Source organism: Rhinolophus ferrumequinum, chromosome 2 (genome assembly GCF_004115265.2).
Source record: "Rhinolophus ferrumequinum isolate MPI-CBG mRhiFer1 chromosome 2, mRhiFer1_v1.p, whole genome shotgun sequence".
NCBI lineage: Eukaryota > Metazoa > Chordata > Mammalia > Chiroptera > Rhinolophidae > Rhinolophus > Rhinolophus ferrumequinum.
The window spans coordinates 39,616,438-39,639,475 of record NC_046285.1 but is presented as its reverse complement, the minus strand read 5'-3'; the positions used below and the strand labels follow the sequence as shown (position 1 = coordinate 39,639,475).

The window sequence follows — 23,038 nt, the reverse complement described above, 5'->3', positions numbered from 1 at the left end:
GTGAAATATCAGAAATACCTATCTCTATCTTTTATAATCATTAGAGCACAGCAGAGCACGGGATTTTGCAATGGACAAAAACTGTTTAACATCACAAGAAAACCATGTGCCATTTCTGGGCGCCTTTTTTCCCCTCACTGGAGGAAGCCTTGGGAGCATGGGTTTGCACAGTCATGCCTAGACAATGTCTATTGCGTGGGTGGTATGTGCTTGCTCAGGCATATGACAATGATGATTTGGGAAAGGAAACTTCTGGTGCTCAAAGTGAGTAAGAAGTTTCATTAGTAGTAAAATCACAAGACATTCTTACTTCTACTGATGATTTTGAGTTAGATGGAAAAGTGTTTGTTTTTTTTGGGTGTTTTTTTTTTTCAGTGTCAAGCGTTTTTCATTTGTATTTTGCTTTGTGTGGATGCATGCTCTAATGTTGTGTGTATTAAAATCTGATATTTCTTTTCTGATGTTATTTTTAATTAAATGGAAGGATAATTTATACACAATTAATTGCATCCATTTTTAAATGATACAATTTGATGAATTTTGACAGCTGTATAAAACTGAATCGTCACAAACTAGGTAAAAACATTTCCATTATTCTCAAAATATTCCTCCATGTATATTTGCAGTTCATCCTTGTTTTCATTCTTATCTTCAGGTAACCATTGATCTTTTATTTGTCACCATAGATTAGTTACCATTTTATGTTAGCATACGACTTTTTTCTGTCGTATGTTGTATGTACTCTTTTGTGTCTGCCTTGTTTCACTCCATGGAATGATTTGAGATTGTTGTGTGTTCCTTTTTATTGCTGAGTAATTTTAACTGTATGCATAATTTACTCATTCATGGCATTTGGATTAATCCGTTTCCAGCTTTTGGCTATTGTGAATGAAATTGCTATGCATGTTCACGCTTGAGTCTTTGTGTGGACGTATGTTTTCATTTCTCTTGAGTGAATACTTTGGATTGGAATGGCCGGGTTGTATGGTGGGCATATGTTTGACTTCTGAAAAAACTGCCAGAATTTTCCAGTGTAGTTATATTTTACGTTCCCATTGGTAATGTGTCAGAGTTTCAATTGCTTCACACTCTTGCTGATACATGCTATCATTCTCTTTCATTTTAGCCATGCTTGTTTATAGGTGTGTAATCATTTCCTCACTGTGATTTAAATCTTTATCTCCTTAATGATTACTAATTTTGAACATTTTTTGTGTATTTATTGGCCATTTGAATATCTTTTCTTTGTGTGACGTGTCTATTCAAACCATTTCATTAAATGATTGAAAAGATTATTTAATTGTGAAAATTCTTCACATGTTCTACATAGTCCTCTTTTTGTTTGATACATGTATTGTAAATTCATTCTCCTATTCTGCGGCTTGCCTTTTCATTTTCTTAATGATATTTTTCAAAGAGCATCTTCTTAAAGATATTTTGATAATGTCCATTTCATCAAATTTTATTTCATGGTTTTTCTTTTTGCAGTCTAAAAAAATCTTTTTGTATATGCCAAAGTCACAGAGATTATCTCCTATGATTTCTTCTAGAAGTAGTACATTTTTAGATTTTACATTGAAGTCAATTATCCAATTTAAGGTAATTTTTGTGTACAGTGCTAAGTAAGGGTTCAGGTTCTTTTTTTTTTTTTTTTTTTTCCATATGGCTATCCAGTTACTCCATGATCAACTGTTGAAAAGACATTACTTTCCCTTTAAATTGCCTTAACACCTTTGTTGAAAATCTATAGACCATATAGGTATGAGTCTATTTCTCGGTTCTCTATTCTATTCCATTTAAGTATGTGTCTATCCCTTAGCCAATAATCAGACTACTTTGATTATTGTAGCTTCAGAAGAAAGCTGAAATTAGGTAGTATAAATTTTCCAAAGTTATTGTGTTTTTTAAACATTGTTTTGGCTATTCTAGGTTTATCCCATATAAATTCCAGAATCAACTTTTCAGTTTTACAGAAAACACTATCAGATTTTGATTAAGACTGTGTTGAATCTATAGACCGATTTGAGAACTGACCTCTTAATAATTTTGAGTTGTTCTGTCTAAGAACAAGGTATTTATCTCGATCTATATAGGTATTCTTTAATATATCTCAGTAATCTTCTATAGTTTTCAGTGTATAGGCCTTGCACATCTTTTGTTAAATTTATTCCTAAGGTTTTTTTTTCCTTTGCACTATTATAAATGGAATTGATTTTTAAAATTTTGTTTTCCCTTGTTGCTAGTATATAATACTATAATCATTTAAAAATATTATTAGCATTTTATACTATGACCTTAGTATATTCAATTAGTTCTGGGAGTTGTTTTATAGATTCCTAACAATCATAGTTTTATGCTTTGTTTCTGATCTATATGCCTTTTTTCTCCTTGCTTTATTGCAATGGCTAGGACATCTAGTACAATATTGAAAAGAAGTACTAAGAGCAGACATTCTTGCTTTGTTCCTGATTTCATCGGAGAAATATGTTTTTATTATAAAGAATGCTATTAGCTGTAAGATTTTTATAGATGACCTTTAACAGTTTGCGGAAGCTTCCTTCTATTTTTAGAGTTTAAAGTTTCATGAATGAGTGTTACATTTTGTCAAGTGCTTTTTCTACATCTGCTGAATTGATCACATGCCCTTTCTCCTTTATTCTCTTAATATTGTGAATTTTCCTTGATTTCTGAGCGTTCAATCAACCTGCATTTCTGGGAGAAACTTTATATGATTATAGTGTAGCATTCCTTTTATGTAGTGCTAGATTTGATTTGCTAATATTTTGTGAAAATTTTTTGTGTCTTATGCTTATAAGGGTTACTGATCTGTTGTTTTTCTTATTTGTAATTTGTTTATCTGGTTGTGGTATATGGTTAATTCTACTCTCATAAAATAAGGAGGGAAGTGTTTCCTTCTTTTCTGTTTTCTGAAGGGGTTTGTTTGTAGAATAGATATTATTTCTTCCTTAAATGTTTGCTAAATTTGTCAGTGAAGCCAATTTGGTGGGAAGATTTTTATCAACAAATTCACTTTTTAAAATAGATATAAGGTTCTTCAGATTATCTGTTTAATCCCAAATGAGCTTTGAAAGTTTTGTCTTTCAATGAATTTGTCCATTTCATCTAAGTTATGAATTTCATTAGCATAAAGTAGTTAATATTCTTTCATTGTTTTTTTACAAATGTAGTAGCCATATTAATGTCCCTTACTTAATTCCTGACACTAGAAATTGTTTTATCTTTTTTTTTATTGCTAACTCTAGCATTGGTTTATAAATATTGAAGATCTTTTCAAAATACCAGTTTTTGATTTTGTTAATGTCTGTCTTGCTTGTTTTCTATTTTGTTAATTCCTGCTCTTACTCTTATTATTTCCTTCTTTTTCTTTTGTTTTTACCTTCTTTATGTGAATTTTAGACATTTCTGTTTCAAATAGCATTTAAAGTTATTGATTATCCTGTAAGTATTGCTTTAGCTGCATATCACAAATTTTGATATGTTGTATTTTTATTACCATTCAGTTCAAAATATTCTATAATTTCCTTTTAGGTTTCTTCTTTAACCAAAAGGTTACTTTGAAATATGTTTAATTTCCAAATACTTGGGGTTTTCTTAAATATCTTATTGTTATTGGTTTCCAATTTAATTCTGTTTTCATAGGAAGAGATGGTACAATTTCAGTTTTTAAAAGTTTTTTAAGACTTGCTTTATGGCCCAGAATGTGGTTAAAGTTGGTGAATATACCACATGCACTTGGAAAGAATGTGTATTCTGCATATGTTGGGTAGAGAGTTCTAAAAATATGAATTAGGTTAATACAGTTGTTAACTATGTTAGTAATTATCTATTGCAATGTAATGAACTACGCCAAAATTTAGCAGCAGCTAAGGAATATATATCTTAAAAGACAAAATACATTATGAGTTGAAACGGATACTTTTGATTCAAATTCAGGAATCAGGGTTTTTACTTAAATTTATTCATTTTCACATCTGTATCTTTTCTCCCATACTGAAAAATTGGATGATGCCGACATAAAAACTCTTGACATACACAAAAGTGTGAGAATAAAATACCAAACACAACTGAAAATAGTCTCAGATTTTTTTTTTTTTGCAATTATTTTTGTCATTAAGTTATATTCCACGAGAGCCATAATGGTGAAATTACTGTTTTAAAAGTCACTTGAAATAGCTCCTCGATGTGTGGTTATGCTACCAGTTCTACATGCAGTTAGTTTCATTTGTCATTTTGCTTTATAATTTTAGTATTTACAAATAATTTGATTATGTTTTATAATTATGCAAAATGGTTACATGGTTCCAAAGTCAAATCTATAAAATCAGGTATAGTCAGAGACACTTTATTTATATTTCTGTCCCCATTTTAGCCTTTCAGTTTTGAAATTATAAGCAAGAAAGACAACACACACACACACACACACACACACACTCACGTGCACACACACACACTTGTTTTCTTCCCATCATGTCTTAGATGAACGGTAACACACTATATACACTTTATTCCACTTCCTTCACTTAACACTACATCCTGGAGATCACTCCATACTAGTTTATGGAGCTATCCCTCATTCCTTTTAGGAGTTTCATTGTACTTCATTTTGTGGATGTACCATAGTTTAGACAACTAATCCCCTATGGGTGGCTATTTGGGTTATTTCTAAAAGTCTTGCTATTAGTACAATGTTGTAATGAATAGCCTTGTGTATATATTCTTTTCATACCATTGCCTGAGTATGCTTGGGATGGATTGTGAGAAGTGGTATTGCTGAGTCAAAAGGAAACTGAATATGTAATTTAGCTATATATTGTCAAATTTTCCGATATCAAAGTCGTAACATTTTGCATTCTCATGACCAGTCTGTCATCATGTCTATCTCTCCATAGCTTTGCAAACAGAGAATGTTGTCAAATTTTGGATTTTGACAATCTTGTAGGTGAAAAATGGTATTTCTACGTAGTTGAAATTCGCATTTCTTTTACCATAAACGGTGTTGAGCATCTTTCTATATGACTAAGAGACATTTGTACTTCTTTTTCTAAAAAGTAATTGCTCATACCTTTAGTCCAGTTTGCTACAAGTTTGTGTTGATCTTTATTTTTTAACCCAGTTTGAGCCAGTCACACGCCAGGGAGCTATACAAGCCACTCTTCTAAGCATTGCGGGTACAGACTGAACAGCAGAGATAAAAATCCCTGCTCTCATGGAGCTCACAATCTAGTGAGAGAGTGATGGGTTTGGCCCATGAATTTTGACAGCTGTCTCAAATTTTCTTCCATAATTTAACTATTCCCGTTTTGATCCAGAATTCATAATACTTGAATGCCATTCACAGGCCATTAAAATCCTGATCCTATGGACTTGCCATTTGATGTGCTCTTTCAGACCTTAGTCTCTCAGTGTTCCCATAAAAACATAGCTGGGACTTGCTTCACCAACACTCAATTTTGGTTAATTTGGATAGTGTATTTTTCCTAGTGTATTTCTTGGGATCCAACCCTTCATTTCTACTCACTACTTCATTTCTATTTGTGCAAAAATAATTGGACAACTGGAGCATCTTACAAGCTGGGTGGACTTGGTCAAATTGTTTTATCACTACATTTCCATATCTGTAAAATGATGATAATAAAACCTGTCAGTATGAAGAGACTGAAATAAATAGCATATGAAAATTTCCCAAACTTTGTTCCTAGCATAAGTGCTCAAAAATTATTATTTTAAAAGGATGTTTTATTAAAGAAAATAGCAACTAAGAGGAGCACTGGATTCAAAATTTCTCCACAAAAACACGGTGCGATTAAATTTTCTCTAAAATGTTTCTCTTTGCTGGTCAGAAACACTCACTATAGATGCACTAATGGGTATCACTTAATTGTGAATATTTTCTCGGAGTCTCTGCCTTCCACAGTTATAGCCTGCCAGTATTCAGCCTCAACTCTAATCACACATCTTTTTTTTTCTTTCTTTTTCGCTTCATGGCAATACTGAACTACTTGTAGTACTTTGAAAATCCCATGTGGCTTTATGACTTTTTCTAAATGCCATTCTGTGTGCAATTTTATTTTTCCTTCCATCTTCCTGGAAAACTCCTCATCTATAAGATCCAGCTCAAATATCATTTATTGTAAGGAGTCTTCCCTAACCTCTTACCCATACTGCTTTAGAACGAAACATCGCTTTTTAACTTCTTGGCATTATGCATGCTTCTACCATCATACTGAAAACTTTACATTATAGTTGTTTATATAGTTGTTTCCTCACCTGGACCTTAAGCTCTTGGAGAGAAGATGCATTGTTTATTATGATGTCTCTATGCCTAGCAAGTCCTTGGCCAGTATTTGCTGATCAAAATATGTTTATTAGCAATTCCCACTTAGAACTTGCCTTATAAAATTTGAAGTGAATAGATAGTTGTCTACATGATGTAATTTCAACAATGCTTAGGAAAGTCCTTTTTTTGTTCCGGATCAGCATCTAATCAATATCGCACTTCAAAACTTTTTCTACCTACTCACTGTTGCCCAAAAAGTCTGTAACAGGTAGTAAAACACTTTTGTCCACTAAATGCAAGACTGAATGCATATAAACCTGGGAGAAGAAATACTTTGATTTGAATATAAAGGCAGGAAGGTGGTGAGGGGCATTCTGGGCCTAAAATAGGCTTATGAAAAATAGGCAGGAAGATCAGGTCAAAAGTCCATACTGGGGTAAATGTTTTGAGACTTTTGCTTGTTTGGCATAAATTGTGTTTTTATTGACAACTACAATCCAAAAATGGCCTCAAATATGTGAAAAAAATGTGGTTTTAACTAGTAGTCAGAAATATTAATATATATTTCTCTTTCCATCCCATTTTAGAGCGCATAAGTGCAAGAGTGGAAGATCCTATAAGCAACTCAACGCAGCAAATGGGCAAGAATAATGACAGTTTGGGTAATGCTAATCTTTTAATGATAATTTTAATAGGAGAGTGCTTGATGCTTGTATAGTTTTTATGTCTTAGGGTTTTGAATTGTCTTATGTGCATTGATAGACTGTATTGTCTAAAATTATCTAAAGAAAATGCTGCTTCTATTTAAGAGTTTTGATAAATTTTTCATACTGAAATTATTTCTGTGCTTATTTAGTACCTATTTCAAGAATGTAATCACTAAACAAACCAATTTCCAAAATGTTTTTCATTCAATGTTTGAAACGAAAGTTATTACTTTAAGAATTAAAAAAACCCAGCTCTTAGCAGATGTTAGCAATTTAGTTTCTATACCCCCCACGCAGCCCTAAAAAAGTCTTCCAAACTTTTGTTTGCCATTTTAGTTAACTTTTTCCTTGTGTTTTCAAATGTTATTTTTATGATATATGTTACATTGAGCATTTCATGTAAAAATAATTCCAATGATTTAAAAATGCATTCTTGGACTCAATAAATATCCTTTTAAATTACACTCAATTATTCACTATCTAGAAAAATTACAGAATTAACTATATTTACAGTCAGCCACAGAATAAAATAAGTAAAATAACTATATAAATCATAAATCCCAGAGGTGGGGATATTGCATAAGCGTAGTTGGTTGAATAGTGGCCTCCCTTCCTCCCGGCAAAGATATGTGCACCTGGTACCTGTGAATGTCACTGTATTTGGAAAATGAATCTTTGAAACTGTAATTAAGTTAAGGCTCTTGAGATGTGATCATCCTGAATCAGAGTGGGCCTTAAATCAAATGACAAGTGTCCTTAGAAGAGAAGAGAAGACAGGGGAGAAGGTCACGTGAAGATGGAGGCTGAGATAGAAATGGTACATCTATAAGCCAAGGAACACCAAGGATTGATGGCAGTGACCAAAAACTGGAAGAAGCAAGGCAGGGTTCTCCTGAGAGCCTTTGGAATTAACGTGGCCATGCTGATACCTTGATTTCAGAGTTCTGGCTTCCAGAAATATGAGATAACACAATTCTGTTGTTTTAAGTGACCAAGTTTGTGGCTATATATATTAAGGAAGCCCTAGGAAATGAATATAATGAGTAATTAAGTTACTTTTTTTTTACTATAAATGTGTTTTAAAACACACAATTCACATTTGTCTTAGTCTATATATATGTACATTGTGTAAGAGTTAAATTAGACTTCTGATGTTAATGTAAAACTGTAATCTTTCTAAATTGAAAAGAAAATTTGGTTTCAGATGACGAAATTAAAGAAAGAACACAGGACAATTGATCAGAAGTTTTAAATGTTTGTTGTACTACTTTGGTGTATACAAAGCTTCAAGCAAGATTGAGTAAGAAGGATGCTTTCTATTTTCATTGAAGATATGATACTTGATATGAAATTGGCATTCTATACCAACTAGCTGCCAATTAAGATAATAAAACTAAAGGACTCGTTTTAGCAATTAATGAAGTTTTTAAAAAATGTATCCAAAATTATAGAAATAATCAGAGGAATATTTGTGAAAATAAGCTTATTTTTTTCTCTTCTAAAAACAATCGTTTCTGTACACTGAAGAGTGTACACATTCCACCTTGTGAGTTTTATCGCTGGTATGAGAAGTTGTAGAGATAGTTTATTGAGAATTTGAGAGGCGGATTTGAGGCAGATTTCTCCATGTGTCTCTATTTACTGAAAAAACCTTTATTATGCAGAAGGTCTCTTCCACATTTCAGTCCACTGGGAGATCATTGAAACTCAAAATACTTGAAGACTTCATTCAAGGCATTTATGAAGACGCCACGCAATGCAAAACCAGGCTTATCTAACAGAATCCTGTAGTATCCGGACACTTATTTAGTTATATCTGATAAGAACTAATATGGCCAAATTGCCAATATTCACAGACAAGTTTGCTAACATGAGAATCCACTGAAATAGCAACAACTTAACGGTTTAGAACATGAAAATTATTTGCTTTGTCACTAAAAGTAGTAATACCCATAGGGCATATGATGTCAAATCCAAAGGATAGAAGAAAAGCCTTTAAATATTCCTTTACAGGCATCAATCAAGGCTGAGTTCTTCAAACTTTCCATTGACAACAGCCTATACCTTTAAACTAGGCAACAGTTCTCAGGGCTGCAGAGGCCAAAATGCACACAAGAGAAAGCTCTCAGCTATTAGAAGTAAACTTTGTCTATCATGCTACCATCTCTTGATCACCAGATAGCTACATTAGCCAGGAATGGGGCAGGGCGCATTGTAGTTTTTCATCAGAATCCTATTGGGTATCCTCAATACTTGCCACACTTCATTTAAGGTAAGATAAGGAAGGGAAAGAACGGAGGTAGGAAGGGAGGAGGGGAGGAAGGGAGAAAGGAAGAAAGGGAGGGCGTTGCCACTTATGGTAAGAACAGAATAGGAAATTCATTTAATTTGAGGGAGAACTTGGAGTTCATAGAGATTTAGTTTATTTTTAAAAAGCAAAGTAAGAAGAAAACAGAATACTCAGTGGATGTTGAATGTTTTTAATCGTGGTAAATGCAAGAAATTAGAAAAAATAAAACTTTAAATCAAAATTCAGCAAACTATGGCCCATGGGCAAAATCTAGCCAGCTGCATATTTTTGTAAATGAAATGTTATTGGAACAAGACCACACCCATTTGTTTAAGTATTATATATGAAGTTGGACAACTAAGTTCATGAACTTATTGCAACGATGCTGCTAACCTTTTTTGATGTCAGAGGGATTATTCATTATGAATTTGTACTAACTGAACAAACAGTTAACTAAGTTTACTATTTGGAAGTGCTGAAAAGGCTGGGTGAAAAAGTTAGACGACCTGAACTTTTCATCAACAATTCATGGCTCTTGTCACACGACAATGCACCAGCTCACACAGTACTGTCTGTGAAGGAGTTTTTGGCCAGTAAACAAGTAACTGTATTGGAAGACCCTCCCTATTCACCTGATCTGGACCCCAGTGACTTCTTTCTTTACCCAAAGGTAAAGGCAATATTGAAAGGAAGACATTTTGATGACATTCAGGACATCAAAGGTAATATGATGATAGCTCTGATAGCCACTCCAAAAAAAGAGTTCCAAAATTGCTTTGAAGTGTGGAATAGGCACAGGCGTCAGTTCATAGTTTCCCAAGGGTAGTACGTTGAAGGTGACTGTAGCAATGAGGTATGTAGCACCTTTTCTAGAATGAGTTCGTGAACTTAATTGTCTGTCCTCCCACAGCTGCTCTCTTGATGCAATGGCAGAGTTGAATACTTGCAACACAGACCAATTGTTTACTTTTTGGCCATTCATGGAAAATGTTTGCAGATCCTGATTTTTCTCTTCCAGTAGCCTTACCCCACCTTACTTATAGCCCTTTTTCTTAAAAAAAAACAAAAAACAAACAAAAAAACCTTTCAATTTTCCTCTTGATGCTTCCAAATGGAAACCCCAACAATACCATCATAAAGCATCCATATCTTAAATTTTGTTCCACTACAAATACTCAGTCTTGGTGGTGAATTTGACAATGGAAGAAACTGACAGACCCCAGAACCCTTGGAAACCAGACGTGTTAGGATGGGAGAGGTCTGGAAAGGCTAAGCTATATTGTGTACTATGATTTTTAGAGCTTTAGAATCCAGACTATCTATGTCATAGCTTGACCTGGTAAGCCCTCTGAGGTGAGCTCCGACTTCTTATCTGTTTCTGGAATAGATTCTTGAGCCTAGTATGAGCTAAATGTAATAGTTAGAATCTCATTCTTTGCCTTCTTTCCAGTCCAAGCCAATAACAGCTGCCTAGAAAAGCCAGATTATTTCAGAGGCCTGTTTGCTGCTCATTTCTAAGGTCTTTACTGAATTTCTTTGTTTATTTTTTAATGTGGTAGAACTGGGTGCAAAATTAGAATGAGGTGCAAGAAGTATATTTTTATAAATGAAGGGCTCATAAATGCTTACTGAATGGTGGTTTTATAAACCCAGAGGAAGAACTTTTTTAGGCCCTTAAATCACAAGAAATATTTTAAAATCATTGTTGTTTTTAAAGAACAATACTATAAAACAGAAAATCTCCAGAAACCAAGTAGATTGGGACTACTTTGCTAGTAACTCTGTAGAACCCAAGGGTAAGAAAACATGGGGGTCTCAGGAACTAGGGAATTGGAAATTTTAGCTGAAGACTGGAAATTTAGGTGAAGACTGTTGTTCTCTTTCTCTCTCTCTCTCTCTCTCTCTCTCTCTCTTGCTCTCTCTTTCTGTCTCTGCTTCTGCTTCATCCTTCCCAAGGTAGATGTGTTAATCAGGGTTCCTCGGAGAAACAGAACAACAATGTGTGTGTGTGTGTGTGTGTGTGTGTGTGTGTGTGTCTGTAGATTTATTTTAAGAAATTGGCTTATGTTATTCTGGAGGCTCGGAAGTCCAAAATCTGTAGGGTGGGTCAGCAGCCTGGAGACCCAGAGAAGAGTGGCAGACGGAGTCTGGAGGCAGTCTGCTAGCAGAATTCCTTTTCTGGGGTGGTGGGGGGTGGTCAGTCTTTTACTATTAAGGCCTTTGACTAATTGGATATGGCCAATTATGGAGGGTAATTTGCTTTATTCAAAGTCTACTGATTTAAATGTTAATCTCATCTAAAAATATCTTCACAGAAACATCTAGAATGATGTTTGACTCAATATCTGGGAACTGTGGCCTAGCCAAGTTGATGCATAAAATTAACCACCATAGTAGGAAAAGTGGGGAAAGGAGAGGGATGAACTATTTTTCTCAGTTCTGGTTCCAAATTTCAAGAAAGTATTCTGATTTGTCCAGTTGTGTGAGGTACCCACCACTGGACCAAACAACTTTAATCAGTGGTTGGCATCTGGAGAAAGGACTATAATCAGTCCAGTTCTTGTGAGGTGCCCGTGATGGACCAATCCATTGTGGCTAGGGAAGGGGAGGAGTCAGGGTTACCTATGCAAAATAGTTGTCAAGTACAAAACAAGGTATCTCATAAATGGTAAACCATTGATTAATAGCTTATGAATGTAATTTTCAAATGTTAACATGTTTTTCCATTTAATGATGGAATAATTCTAATTCATGTTTTGCAAGGCTTTTAATGTCAGTTAGTTATGGGTAACTGATTTTCTATCATGTTGAACCTAAGTTTTTATGGAGGAATAGCAGCTTCTACTCCATCTAAGTACCTAAAATTGATTTCATTTACTTTTTTCTGAATATTTCTCTAGCTTTGTCTATGGTTGGAAAACAGAACGATTCAAAACGTCTTGCAGAAGGTAATACACTTTTCTTTTTTTTAGAGGCCTATTATCCCTATAGGTATAAAAAAAGGTAACAGGAATGTAAGGAAAGGATGAAATAATGGCAATATTATAAGAACTATCATTAAAAGAGAAGAGTGATTGACTGAACATCATAAAATGGAGGAAGATGAAAGAACATAGAATATCCACCATGCTTGGAATCTTCACCATTGGAGTTACTTCTTTGGCTACTGTGGCCCGGTTAAAATGCACATGTTTATTTGATTCGCTAGTATTTCCTTTAAAAAAAGTCAAATCAGATCTTGAAGATGAATATTAGGCAAAAACATTAATGCCTTACAGTGTTTACAAACTAAAGTTTGGACTCCTGAGAACGCAGAAGAGCCTTCACTACTTGTTCCCTCACCACTCTTTTATTTCTAGTTTTATCTTCACTCCTTTCCCTTGTGGACATATATGCTTATCCACATCCAACTCTAGTTCTCCGACAAGTTGTGATCTTGCTTGCCTCTAAGCCTTTGCCAAGTTGGAGGTTCCCTCTTTAAGAGGATGCCACTTGGAGTGCTGGGATGAGCGTGGATTTAACTGCCTCTCAGATCTGCTTTAAAATCGTCTTCCTTCAACTAGTTACGTGATCTATTTAGCTGTGAAATTCAAAGTCTTGAGTAAATCACAGAAGAGGCAGGTGACACCTAAAGAAGAGAGGAAAGATATGAAATGCAGAGTTTAGCACAAACAAGCTTCATTCACATAAAATTTTTGCCCGGCTATAGCTGGTTCTGCTCATGTTGAAGTGAAGAAATCACTGACGCCCTGTTACAAGTGAGTTGTAACAGTTACACCTAATCACCTCTCAGCAAACCTCTGCCAGTCGTGGATATAGTGTGTCAGTTTATGGAAAAGCGTAAGCTTTCATGTTGGAAAATACTTGTAGGTTGCAGGGCTTAATTTTTACTTTAAAAGATGGGCAAAGGAACTTAACTACTTTATTTACACCTCATAATTAGATTGAATGTATGGAAATAAAACCCGTGAGAAAAGTTCACAGTTGAATTCTTTGTGACTGTGTGTGACTGAACAGGAAGGAAGGAAGGAAGGAAGGAAAGAAAGAAGGCAGTCCTGTTGATTTTGCTGATTTTCTGATACTCCAAATAAAAACATAAACTTAAACATTTTCTATCTTGCTCAATCTGAAGGCCATATTAATTATTTTGAACACCATTTACTTTCCATATTTATGTTTGTCTTAAGTGCCAGCCTTAGGGATAGGCATTTAGCTCTGATATTTCTGATTTATTCTCTCTCACCAAAACTTAGGAGGACACAACCACATTACAAATTATTCTATTTTCTACCCTGAGAGGTATGAGTTCTAAAATAAGTCTAATAGTCTCTGACTAAAACATTTATTGTCTTTGTCTCTTAATTGAGAATTGTGTTTTCTTATTTGTTTCATAAATATCAAAATTCCTGAATTAATTTCAAAATATTTTTAAAATTTTTCATACATATAATACATGTTATTTACCTAATAATACATAATATGGGAGAAAATGGGTTAATCTTTGGATTTGGTTTAATATTTTGTATACATTTTGTAAGTGTTTAATTTTTTAATGTAAGTCTAATATTTTTGCAAAGTAATGTTCTAGTTCAACTTATGTAATATGTTGTGGAAAATATAACACATAAAGTTATTTAGCAAGCTTTTTTCATCCTTGTGTGTGTGTGTGTGTGTGTGTGTGTGTGTGTGTGTGTGTCCAGTTAACAGTTCTCAGCCTGTACGGGTGGATACAAAGATTGTGCTCTCTTGCCATCCAATCCCGACAAGTGTGTTGGTAACATGGGAAATAATCCTGAGAGACAAGCCTCTCTGCACCAAAGCCTACAGGAGTGATAACAACGTGACGAAGGAAGTAAACTGTACTGACAAGAGAATAACCTGGGCCTTCAGACCTGACCAGAATTCTAGCCTTCTGATTGATCCAGTGGCCATCACTCACGATGGGTATTACAGGTGTCTAAAGGCAACACCTGATGGGAATTTCCATCGTGGATATAACCTCCAAGTGTTAGGTAAGGAACATCACATATTGTGGTATTTCAGATAATCGTATTTGGGACTGAAAGAAATGTCTCTCTAAATTCCATACGTCATGTGTGAAGACTGAAGAGTTTTCCCCTACACCTCTGCAGTGGCCCCTGAGGTGACTCTGTTTCGAAGCAACAATGGAACAGCGGTATGCAAGGCAGTTGCAGGCAAGCCAGCTGCCAGGATCTCCTGGATCCCAGAGGGCTATTGTGTCCCTAAGCAAGAAATTTGGGGCAATGGCACAGTGACTGTCTGGAGTACATGCCACTGGGCAGATAGCAATGTGTCTACTGTGTCCTGCTCTGTCTCCCATCCAACTGGCATCAGGAATCTGACCATAGAGCTGAGTCAAGGTGAGTAATTCTTCTAGTTTTGTGTTTGCTTTTTCCATTCTTTCAGAGGAGTTATAGTAGGAAGGAAAAAGGATTGTGCAGAGAATTTCATTCAAGGATGTTCTCCCCATCCTCTGTTTGATCCCCACACCAGGGATGTCCAAACTTTTTTCAATGTTTTTCACCAAGGGCCATAAGCGATAAAATACACAAACAGCCGGGCCACTCAGTCGAGGTGAAGTACCTATTGCCTCACCGGCTTTATTTAAGTCAACTAAATATATTTTTGGAATTTGCTGTGGGCCAATTAACAATGGATCATGGGCCGCAGTTGGCCCGCGGGCCGCAGTGTGGACACCCCGTCCTACACCAAATAAAAGGTGTATCTAGAAGAATAATACAGAAATTTGTTGTAAGAAGCTCTATTTTAGAATGAGGTTTATTCTTTAATAATTAAAATAAAAAAGAATTTAATGTTCTGTTCTACCTAGTAGTAAATTGGCTTGAGTAGTGTACTTTTAAATTAACTTATGGTTTTAGAAGGACAAAGGGTAATTTTAAACAAAAACTTATACTTTTATTAGAAGTATAAAGTTACCCATAAATTTTCTTCACAAATTTTCCGTCTGGTACAATTTTATCTTCTAGGTTACTTCTAGATTTTCTTAAATATATTAAAATAGCATCTACCGTGTTTCCCCGAAAATAAGACCTAGCCGGATGTGTCTTTTGGAGCAAAAATTAATATAAGACCCGGTATTATATTATATTATATTATATTATATTATATTATATTATATTATATTATATTATATTATATAGACCTGGTCTTATATTATAGTAAAATAAGACTGGGTCTTATATTAATTTTTGCTCCAAAAGACGCATTAAAGCTGATTGTCTGGCTAGGTCTTATTTTCCGGGAAACACAGTATGGTTGTTCATTAATGTTCAGTTTCTTCACTCTCCTATCATCTTACTCCTCTTTCTTGTTATTAAAACTTTAAATATTATTTTAATCATCATATACATAAAGTCAGATTGTTCTATAAGGCTTAATGAAGAAAAAGATCAGCACTCCTCCCGCCTTTCCACCTCTCCATCCTCACTGAACTCCCTAGAAGCAAGTACATTCAAATCTCTAGGTGTTTTTTACTGGCAATTAACTTCATTTTTATAAATAGCATGCTCATACTGATATTTCTGAACATATCAGATTTAAACATTACGTGCCCACTTTCTCTTAAAATAAGTGAGGATTTAACTTTAACTTCCTTCCTCCCCACATCTTTTATTATAATAATATATAGCAATTTTGTTTAAATTAAATAGCCGTAGTTTACATTATTTTGAACATGTAATTTTGGAAAGTGCTAAATCAAGAAATAAACTCATAATTTCTTTTTTGAATAACTTTTTCTTTTAATGATAGCTTTACTCTTTTGTTTGCTTAATAATATGTGTGCCTATTGTTAATTGTCACTAAGTTCACTGACAAAATTCGAAAACTCCTTTTAATGTTATTTTCCACATGGTCAGATTTATTAGGTAATCCATCAGTCTCATTTTTTATCTTGAAGATATCGTTTCCTGAGTTTTAACATTTCTTATTCTAATCTAGCCTGGTTGGTCACTAGACCTCCTGGTCTTGGATGTCCTCTTTTCCTTGATCCTCTGCTTAATTCCATGTCTATTTAATCTGTGTTCTTTCTGCCTTCAAGATATTTGCTAGCTTTAATCTCTTTCTTTCACATATGAGGCTTTCCTTGACTCTCTGGTAGTCCTTCACTATCCATTCATTTCAAAGTCAGCATTCAAAAGTGAGCTGATTAAAAGCTGTGTTATCTGTGGGTAGGCTTGCCAAATAATTTCAATAGAGTGGTAAAAATTTAAAAGGTGGCAAATGAATTTAAAAATAATTGGGAAGAGAGATGGGGGAGGTAGAAGAGGGGAAAGGAGGTCAAACATACATGTGGTGACAGAAGGAGACTTGACTTTGGGTGGTGAACACACAATGCAATATACAGATCATGTATTATAGAATTGAAACTTGAAACTTAAGTAATCTTATAATGTCACCCTAATAAATTGAATAAAATTTACAACGTTTTTAAAAATTGGAGCTTCCTTAATTATCTGAAGATCTTTTCTTTGAAGCTATTCAGGTTCTGCGGAAAATAACTCTCCAGTCTCTTGTCTTAGAGGGCTAAGCCTGACTTATCAGTGTTCTGGGAGCAGGGAAGAAGAGGGGCGCGCGTGCGTGCGTGCGTGTGTGTGTGTGTGTGTGTGTGTGTGTGTGTGTGACTATTTAGAAGTCTGACTTTCCTTTAATACCTCCCTTCAGTCTGGCACTTCATCTACATCCTTCATTATGTCTGGATTCTTGACTCTGGAGTCTCTCCAGTTCACCTTCTTTGGGTCAAACTTCTGTTTTCTGCTGATTTGAGAAATTGTAGTGACCTGGCTGCACAGGGTGGGAGGAAACTTGGCATCTACCTGTTCTCAATACAAACTCTCAAAGTAGCCTCCAACTTTTAGCCCACACTTTACCCCCTACATACCCTTTTCTCTATGTTTAGTTCTTGCTACTCTAGAGTGCTCCTGGAGTTCTGTGGGCACTAAGGTTTTTTATTTATTTTACTCCAAATTATTTGCCATTTTTCTGTTCCTTTTCCACCTGAAAACAAGTTAAAGTCTTTCATCTGCTCTTGACTTCATCCCTGTTCTCTTTGCCTTTACAAGTGTACACTTTAAAACAAATTTTTACTGATAATTTAATATGTTTTAAGAAGGGAGAAGAGACAAACCCATTTGTTTTAATTGCTATTTTTCAATATCCATTCTTGATGTGCTGTCTGTTTTTGTTTTTGAAGAGTTTAGCAGTATTTACCCAGAAGAGTAATTGAGCCCTGGTTAGGTATGAAATCCGACCACCCTAGTAAAACATGATGTCATATTTATAGTGTCTCAGAATTGAAGGGACTGGCTAGACTGCTTCCACTCACTGCAGGGATCTTTGTCTTCCCTGCAGGGTGGATCTCAGCCTCCGCTGGTACACTTCCAATGAAAGAGAGTGCATTGGTTTGAAAGAGAGAGTTTTGGAACAAATGTTATTATTTTAAACTGTAAAATCAAGTGTTTATTTTCCAAATGAAAAATGGAGAAATCCAATGTTTCAAGATAAACTGTTGAAGGAGAGTGATGGGACTGGATGCCAGCCTCCTCAGCCTCCACTTCACCTCCCTCCGCTGCCCCAGCCACATTCACCGAACACCAGGAGCATGGTCTTAAAACCACTGTCAGGCAGTGCCTTTGTTGACTTGGCCTTTTGTCAAACTGAGCTCTGTTTGCTGCCAACAGTTAATACATACTTTAAAGTTGCTGCCATGCATTCATTTTAGTTTCAATGCCCTAGTAGAAAGGTGACTTCAAAATTAGGGTTATTTTTCCTACTACCTCCCTTACAATTTCCTATTTATTTCTGAATAACGGAGATGAGAAACACTACTATTATTATAACAGAGATATCAAAATTTCACATCTCTCCTATAGGAACTCACCATTCATGAATCCTTGAGGCAACACAATCCTGACATAAGATGATGTCATGCTGGAAACCCTGAAGTCTTAATTGATAAAGCTATTTTATTATAACACTTATTTGAATGATTAATGGGTCAGAAGTATTTAAAATAAAATCACAAAAAGGAATTTCTCATACTGTTCAACTTCCTTGAACTATGTATACGTACATGTATTTTATTTTTTAATTTTTTAAACAGACTTAATTTTTTTTAGAGCAGTTTTAGGTCCACAGCAAAATTAAGCGGAAAGTATTACAAGTTCCTATAACACCCCCTGCCCCAACACATGCAGTCTACCTTCTGTCTACACCCCTCAATCCACAATGGTACATTTATTATAATAGATGAACCTGCATTAACACAGCATTATCAGCTGAAATCCATCATTTACATCAAGGTTTACTCTAGTTGTATAGTCTATCTATGAGTTTTAACAAATGTATGAATGACACGTATTCACCAACATAGTATCACACAGAGCTGTTTTACTGCCCTAAAAAGCCTCTATGCTCCACCTATTCATTTTTCTTTTCACCCTGCCCTCTAGCAATTCCTCATCTTTTTACTGTCTCCATAGTTTTGCCTTTTCCAAATATACTTGGAATCATATAGTATGTAGCCTTTCCACATTGGCTTCTTGCACTTAGTAATATGCATTTCAGGTCCCACTGTGTCTTTTCATGGCTTGACAGTTCATTTCTTTTTAGTGCTGAATAATATTAAACCATATATTTTTGTGTCTGTACATGCAGGTGCCCCAAAATCAGATGGCATAAGCATGCCACATGTCATTCTCTTTATTTTTATTATCCTTATTATGTTGGCCATCGTGGGATCCATTTGGCTTTTGAAAATCAGTGGCTGCAGGTACTGACTGATGTTTTTTCTTCTTTAGATGTATTGGGCTAGAAAGAGGCCAGAAGTAGGGATTTGAATGGGTAAAATTAAGGTGTTAACATAATTTCTCTCATATCCTGAAGGTGTTGGACTTGTATTACACTGAAGATGAGAGGGATTTTGCTAGTTTACCTAGGCATGCAAGCATAGTAAATTAGACCATTTAGGGCAGGATTTTGGGCGAGACAGTACATGCTAATTACTATTTGGGAAAAGAATTAACATACTTCATTTCATGTCCTAAAGAGGAGGTGTCACATATATTCTATTACATCAAGCTCCTGTAGCATAATTTCATTTTCTTTTCCAAAATCCAGAATTATCTTGTTTGGGTGTTATTTAACAACAAATAGCATTCTTCACTCATTTCTAGTAGTTCATTTCTGATTTAGTATGGCTTCTATCAAAATGAACGATAATTGTCAATAGCATAGTGTTCTGGTTTTTAATTTTCAATCTAAATAATGATGTTTCCTGCATTCACTCTAGCTTATTTAAATTTTTACAGAAAATGTAAGCTGAAAAAAATAGAGGGTACTCCGGTTGAAGAGGTAAGATAAAATTCCAAAGAATATTTGCAAATTTTTAAGCCATGTAGTCTGAAAATCTAGCCACATAATTTGTAATATGCCTCAATATTCATGTTTTAGTTGAAAAGTAAAAATTCTGATTTTACAATGCTAATAGTTAAGTGTACTTATTTTGTTATTTATCTACCAAGTAGTATTTATATAGCACCCCAAATCCATATTTTCATTTCATGAAGTGCATCTTACAAAAGACATAATGTTTGCCTCATTTAGGATGTAATCTTAGGTGAAACTGAATTGGTGTTTCCTCCCTTATGAAATCATCTCTATTTTTTGACTTCCCTTTTTTAATACTATCATCCTGTCCCTCTTACGCAGGTTTAAAACCTATCCTACTCCTTCATCTCTTATACCCAGTAGCTTACTAAGTCTTTGATCTTCTCCTCTGAAATACTTCTCATATCACTTCATTTTTCTCCCTCCTACTTTCACCCAATCTTTATCATCTGACATTGATGATAAGTAATCAATAAATATTAAGTAATCAATAAATATTTTTTGATAAAGTTTTAGGAAAAAATCTTGCTCCTTGTTCATGCAAGCCCAGAGACACAAATGTAAACACCATTGGTAGATACTAAAGCTGTGGGCACCTGTTAGAAAAACATAGGTAGTTTCTGTAATGGTTTTTGGATTTTTTTAATTGATTTTGACTTTGAGGTCTTTCTTAGGATGAAATGCAGCCCTATGCCAGCTACACGGAGAAGAAAAACCCACTCTATGATACTCTAAAGACGGTGAAGACATCTCAGGTGTTACAAAGTGAAGTTGATGGGACAGATCTCCATACTTTTTAAGTTACTGGAATCTAGCACCGGGAGAATGAATCAAGAGACAGTACAGTTACTGTTTTGATTTTCTTAGAGTTCTAGAAAGGAAGACCTATTTTGAAATTATTTTCAAAGATTCTTAGAAGACAGACATATTTTAAAGGACTTGCATTCATATTCTTGCACAATTGAAATTTTAGAATATTAGCTGCTACCAGCTAGTTTTCTGAAGATCTGACATAATTGCAAAGAAAGCACATGGTCATGATAAAATATTCAAATTGTTCAGCAGAGTAGATAATGAAAAATGAGTTTCCTCAAGAAATAACTCTGCAGAAGGAACAATTATCAACAATTTTTATGTATTCTTTGAGAAAGTTTCTATGTGCATATGACAGATCTATGTATACCCACAGTATATGTGTACATTTATATGTCTATTTACATATAAATACACGAATGGGAACATGCTATAATGCTGTTTGGTACTTACAGAAAGCTAATAATACAGTATGTCTTGGAGATCTTTTATCTTTTATCAACATAAGCAGAGCTACCTCATTCTTTTTAATGGCTACATAAAATTTCATTGTATGGTTGTGTCATAATCTAAGTAACCACAACTCTAGTGACAGACAGATTGTTTTAAGTTTTGTTTATTTGTTTGTTTTGCTATTATAAACAATATCCTATAGAATGTTTGCTGTGGACATGTCTCTGTATTTGTTTGAATGTATTTATAGAGTAATTTCCTTGAGTGGAATTGCCAGGTCAGGGTTTTGTGCATTTTTAGTATTGATTGATATGTCAGATTGTATCAGTTTCATTCCTTCCAACTGTGTTTGAATGTGCCTTTTCCTGTACTGAATTTTAATATCTGTAAGATTCCCACTTCCTGTTTTTAATCAATCCTTTAACTAATATGATGTAAGATTACAATAAGAATTATACTATTTAATAAACCAGATTTCTATTTTTCTGCCATATTTATGACAGAAAGAGAGAGAGGGAGAAAGAGAGAGAGAGAGAGAGAGAGAGAGAGAGAGAGAGAGAGAGAGGAGAAAGAGAGAGAGAGGAGAAAATGAGAACATATATGAGAATGTTAGCTTCCTCTGAGCTCATAACTCTACAGAGGTATTGCTGTCTGATACCTACTGCTTAAAGCTTTTGTAGATACAATAAACTGGAAATGTTTATTTTTATAGTATACATTCTATTGTGATGTATTTATCAAATAATAATTGTTCATTGACTAAGCAGCTAAAAAAGCATTATGGAGGGCTTGCAAACCTATAAGATATGGTCTATGTACTAAGAGAATGGCTATGGGATGACATGACCCTGCCCTCCACTTTTCTGTGGAATAAAATATTAGAAATGTGTGTTTAATCATTTTTAACATTATAAAAGTATTTTTTATCTATGAAAAACTATGGGAAAAAAGTCTATTTCTCCACAGCAGGAAAAACATTAAAATTTTTCATCACGGTAGAAATTAAAATAATATTCATTCATTCTTCAATGCATATGAAACATTTAAAATAGATATTTTGTTTCCCCACCAGACAGTTTGGTTACTCTAGGCTTTATCCTTAAAATAATTTTTAGTCTATTTGGATGTAAAACTAATACAATGACACTTGGCACATAATATTTGACCAAACTATTTTGATATCATTTTGAGTCGGCCAAAAAACCAATCCAGTAAGTTTCCCATATAAATATTACCAAGCAGTGTGCACAATAGATATCATAACCCAGTCCTTGACCTTTTCTTAATTTTTCAATCATCTCTAGTTGAGATGAGGCTCACAGTTAGCTAGTTTCAAGAATATCTGTTTAAATATTACTGAAAAACAAAACAAAACTGTGTTTACATCTTAACTTGATAATGTCAAAACAGCCATGTCAAATATCACCATAGAAAAGACTTTAAGATGATTTCTAAATGCTAAATTATATTGTACAGAAAAAAATGTATTAAAAGCTTCCACTACAGAGATGCTAAATGTGGTTGAACACCAGAATCATGTGAGAAAATAAAAAATTACGGTAGTCCCCTTTTATTCATGGGGGATATGTTCTGTCATGCAGGGTGTCAGGAGGGGTCTCTGGTCCGGCTCCACACACAAGAACGCAGGACATGGTGAGGCCAAAAAGAAACACCCATAGAGCCATAAATAGGGAGCCATACCATTATATTCTCGCTGGCAGCTGCGTTGGAGACATAGGAAGCAGGAGCCACACTATCTTCAAACTGCCGTCTACTTCTCTCTGCCAACCAACTAAACCCACTTGCTAGCTGCAATCTGCTGTGCTAACTGCAATCCGTTCTTATTAGTTTAGCCACCATCTTCTGGCTAGGTCCCATTTTTCTGCTAGCATAGCCACGGCAGTTATATTAGTGACCAATGGCTCACCGGTTACAGCTGACGGCCAACTAGCCACAGCTGATGGCCATCCAATCACAGTTGATAGCCATTTACTACCTGAGCCAGCACCTTTAGACGTGAGGCCTAAAGCCTGGAAACTGCACTCCTGG

General features: G+C 34.7%; 1 protein-coding gene across 1 annotated transcript; it reads left to right on the top strand.

Moving 5' to 3' along the window:
• Window positions 1–12,123: 12,123 nt before the first annotated feature.
• On the top strand, window positions 12,124–22,530 carry CD200R1 (CD200 receptor 1). The gene is made up of 6 exons (XM_033122786.1): window positions 12,124–12,243; window positions 13,996–14,307; window positions 14,428–14,676; window positions 18,992–19,106; window positions 19,645–19,687; window positions 20,398–22,530. Exons 1-6 carry the CDS (start codon window positions 12,204–12,206, stop codon window positions 20,521–20,523), a joined length of 885 nt encoding a protein of 294 aa, XP_032978677.1. The 5' UTR covers window positions 12,124–12,203; the 3' UTR covers window positions 20,524–22,530.
• Window positions 22,531–23,038: the final 508 nt, after the last annotated feature.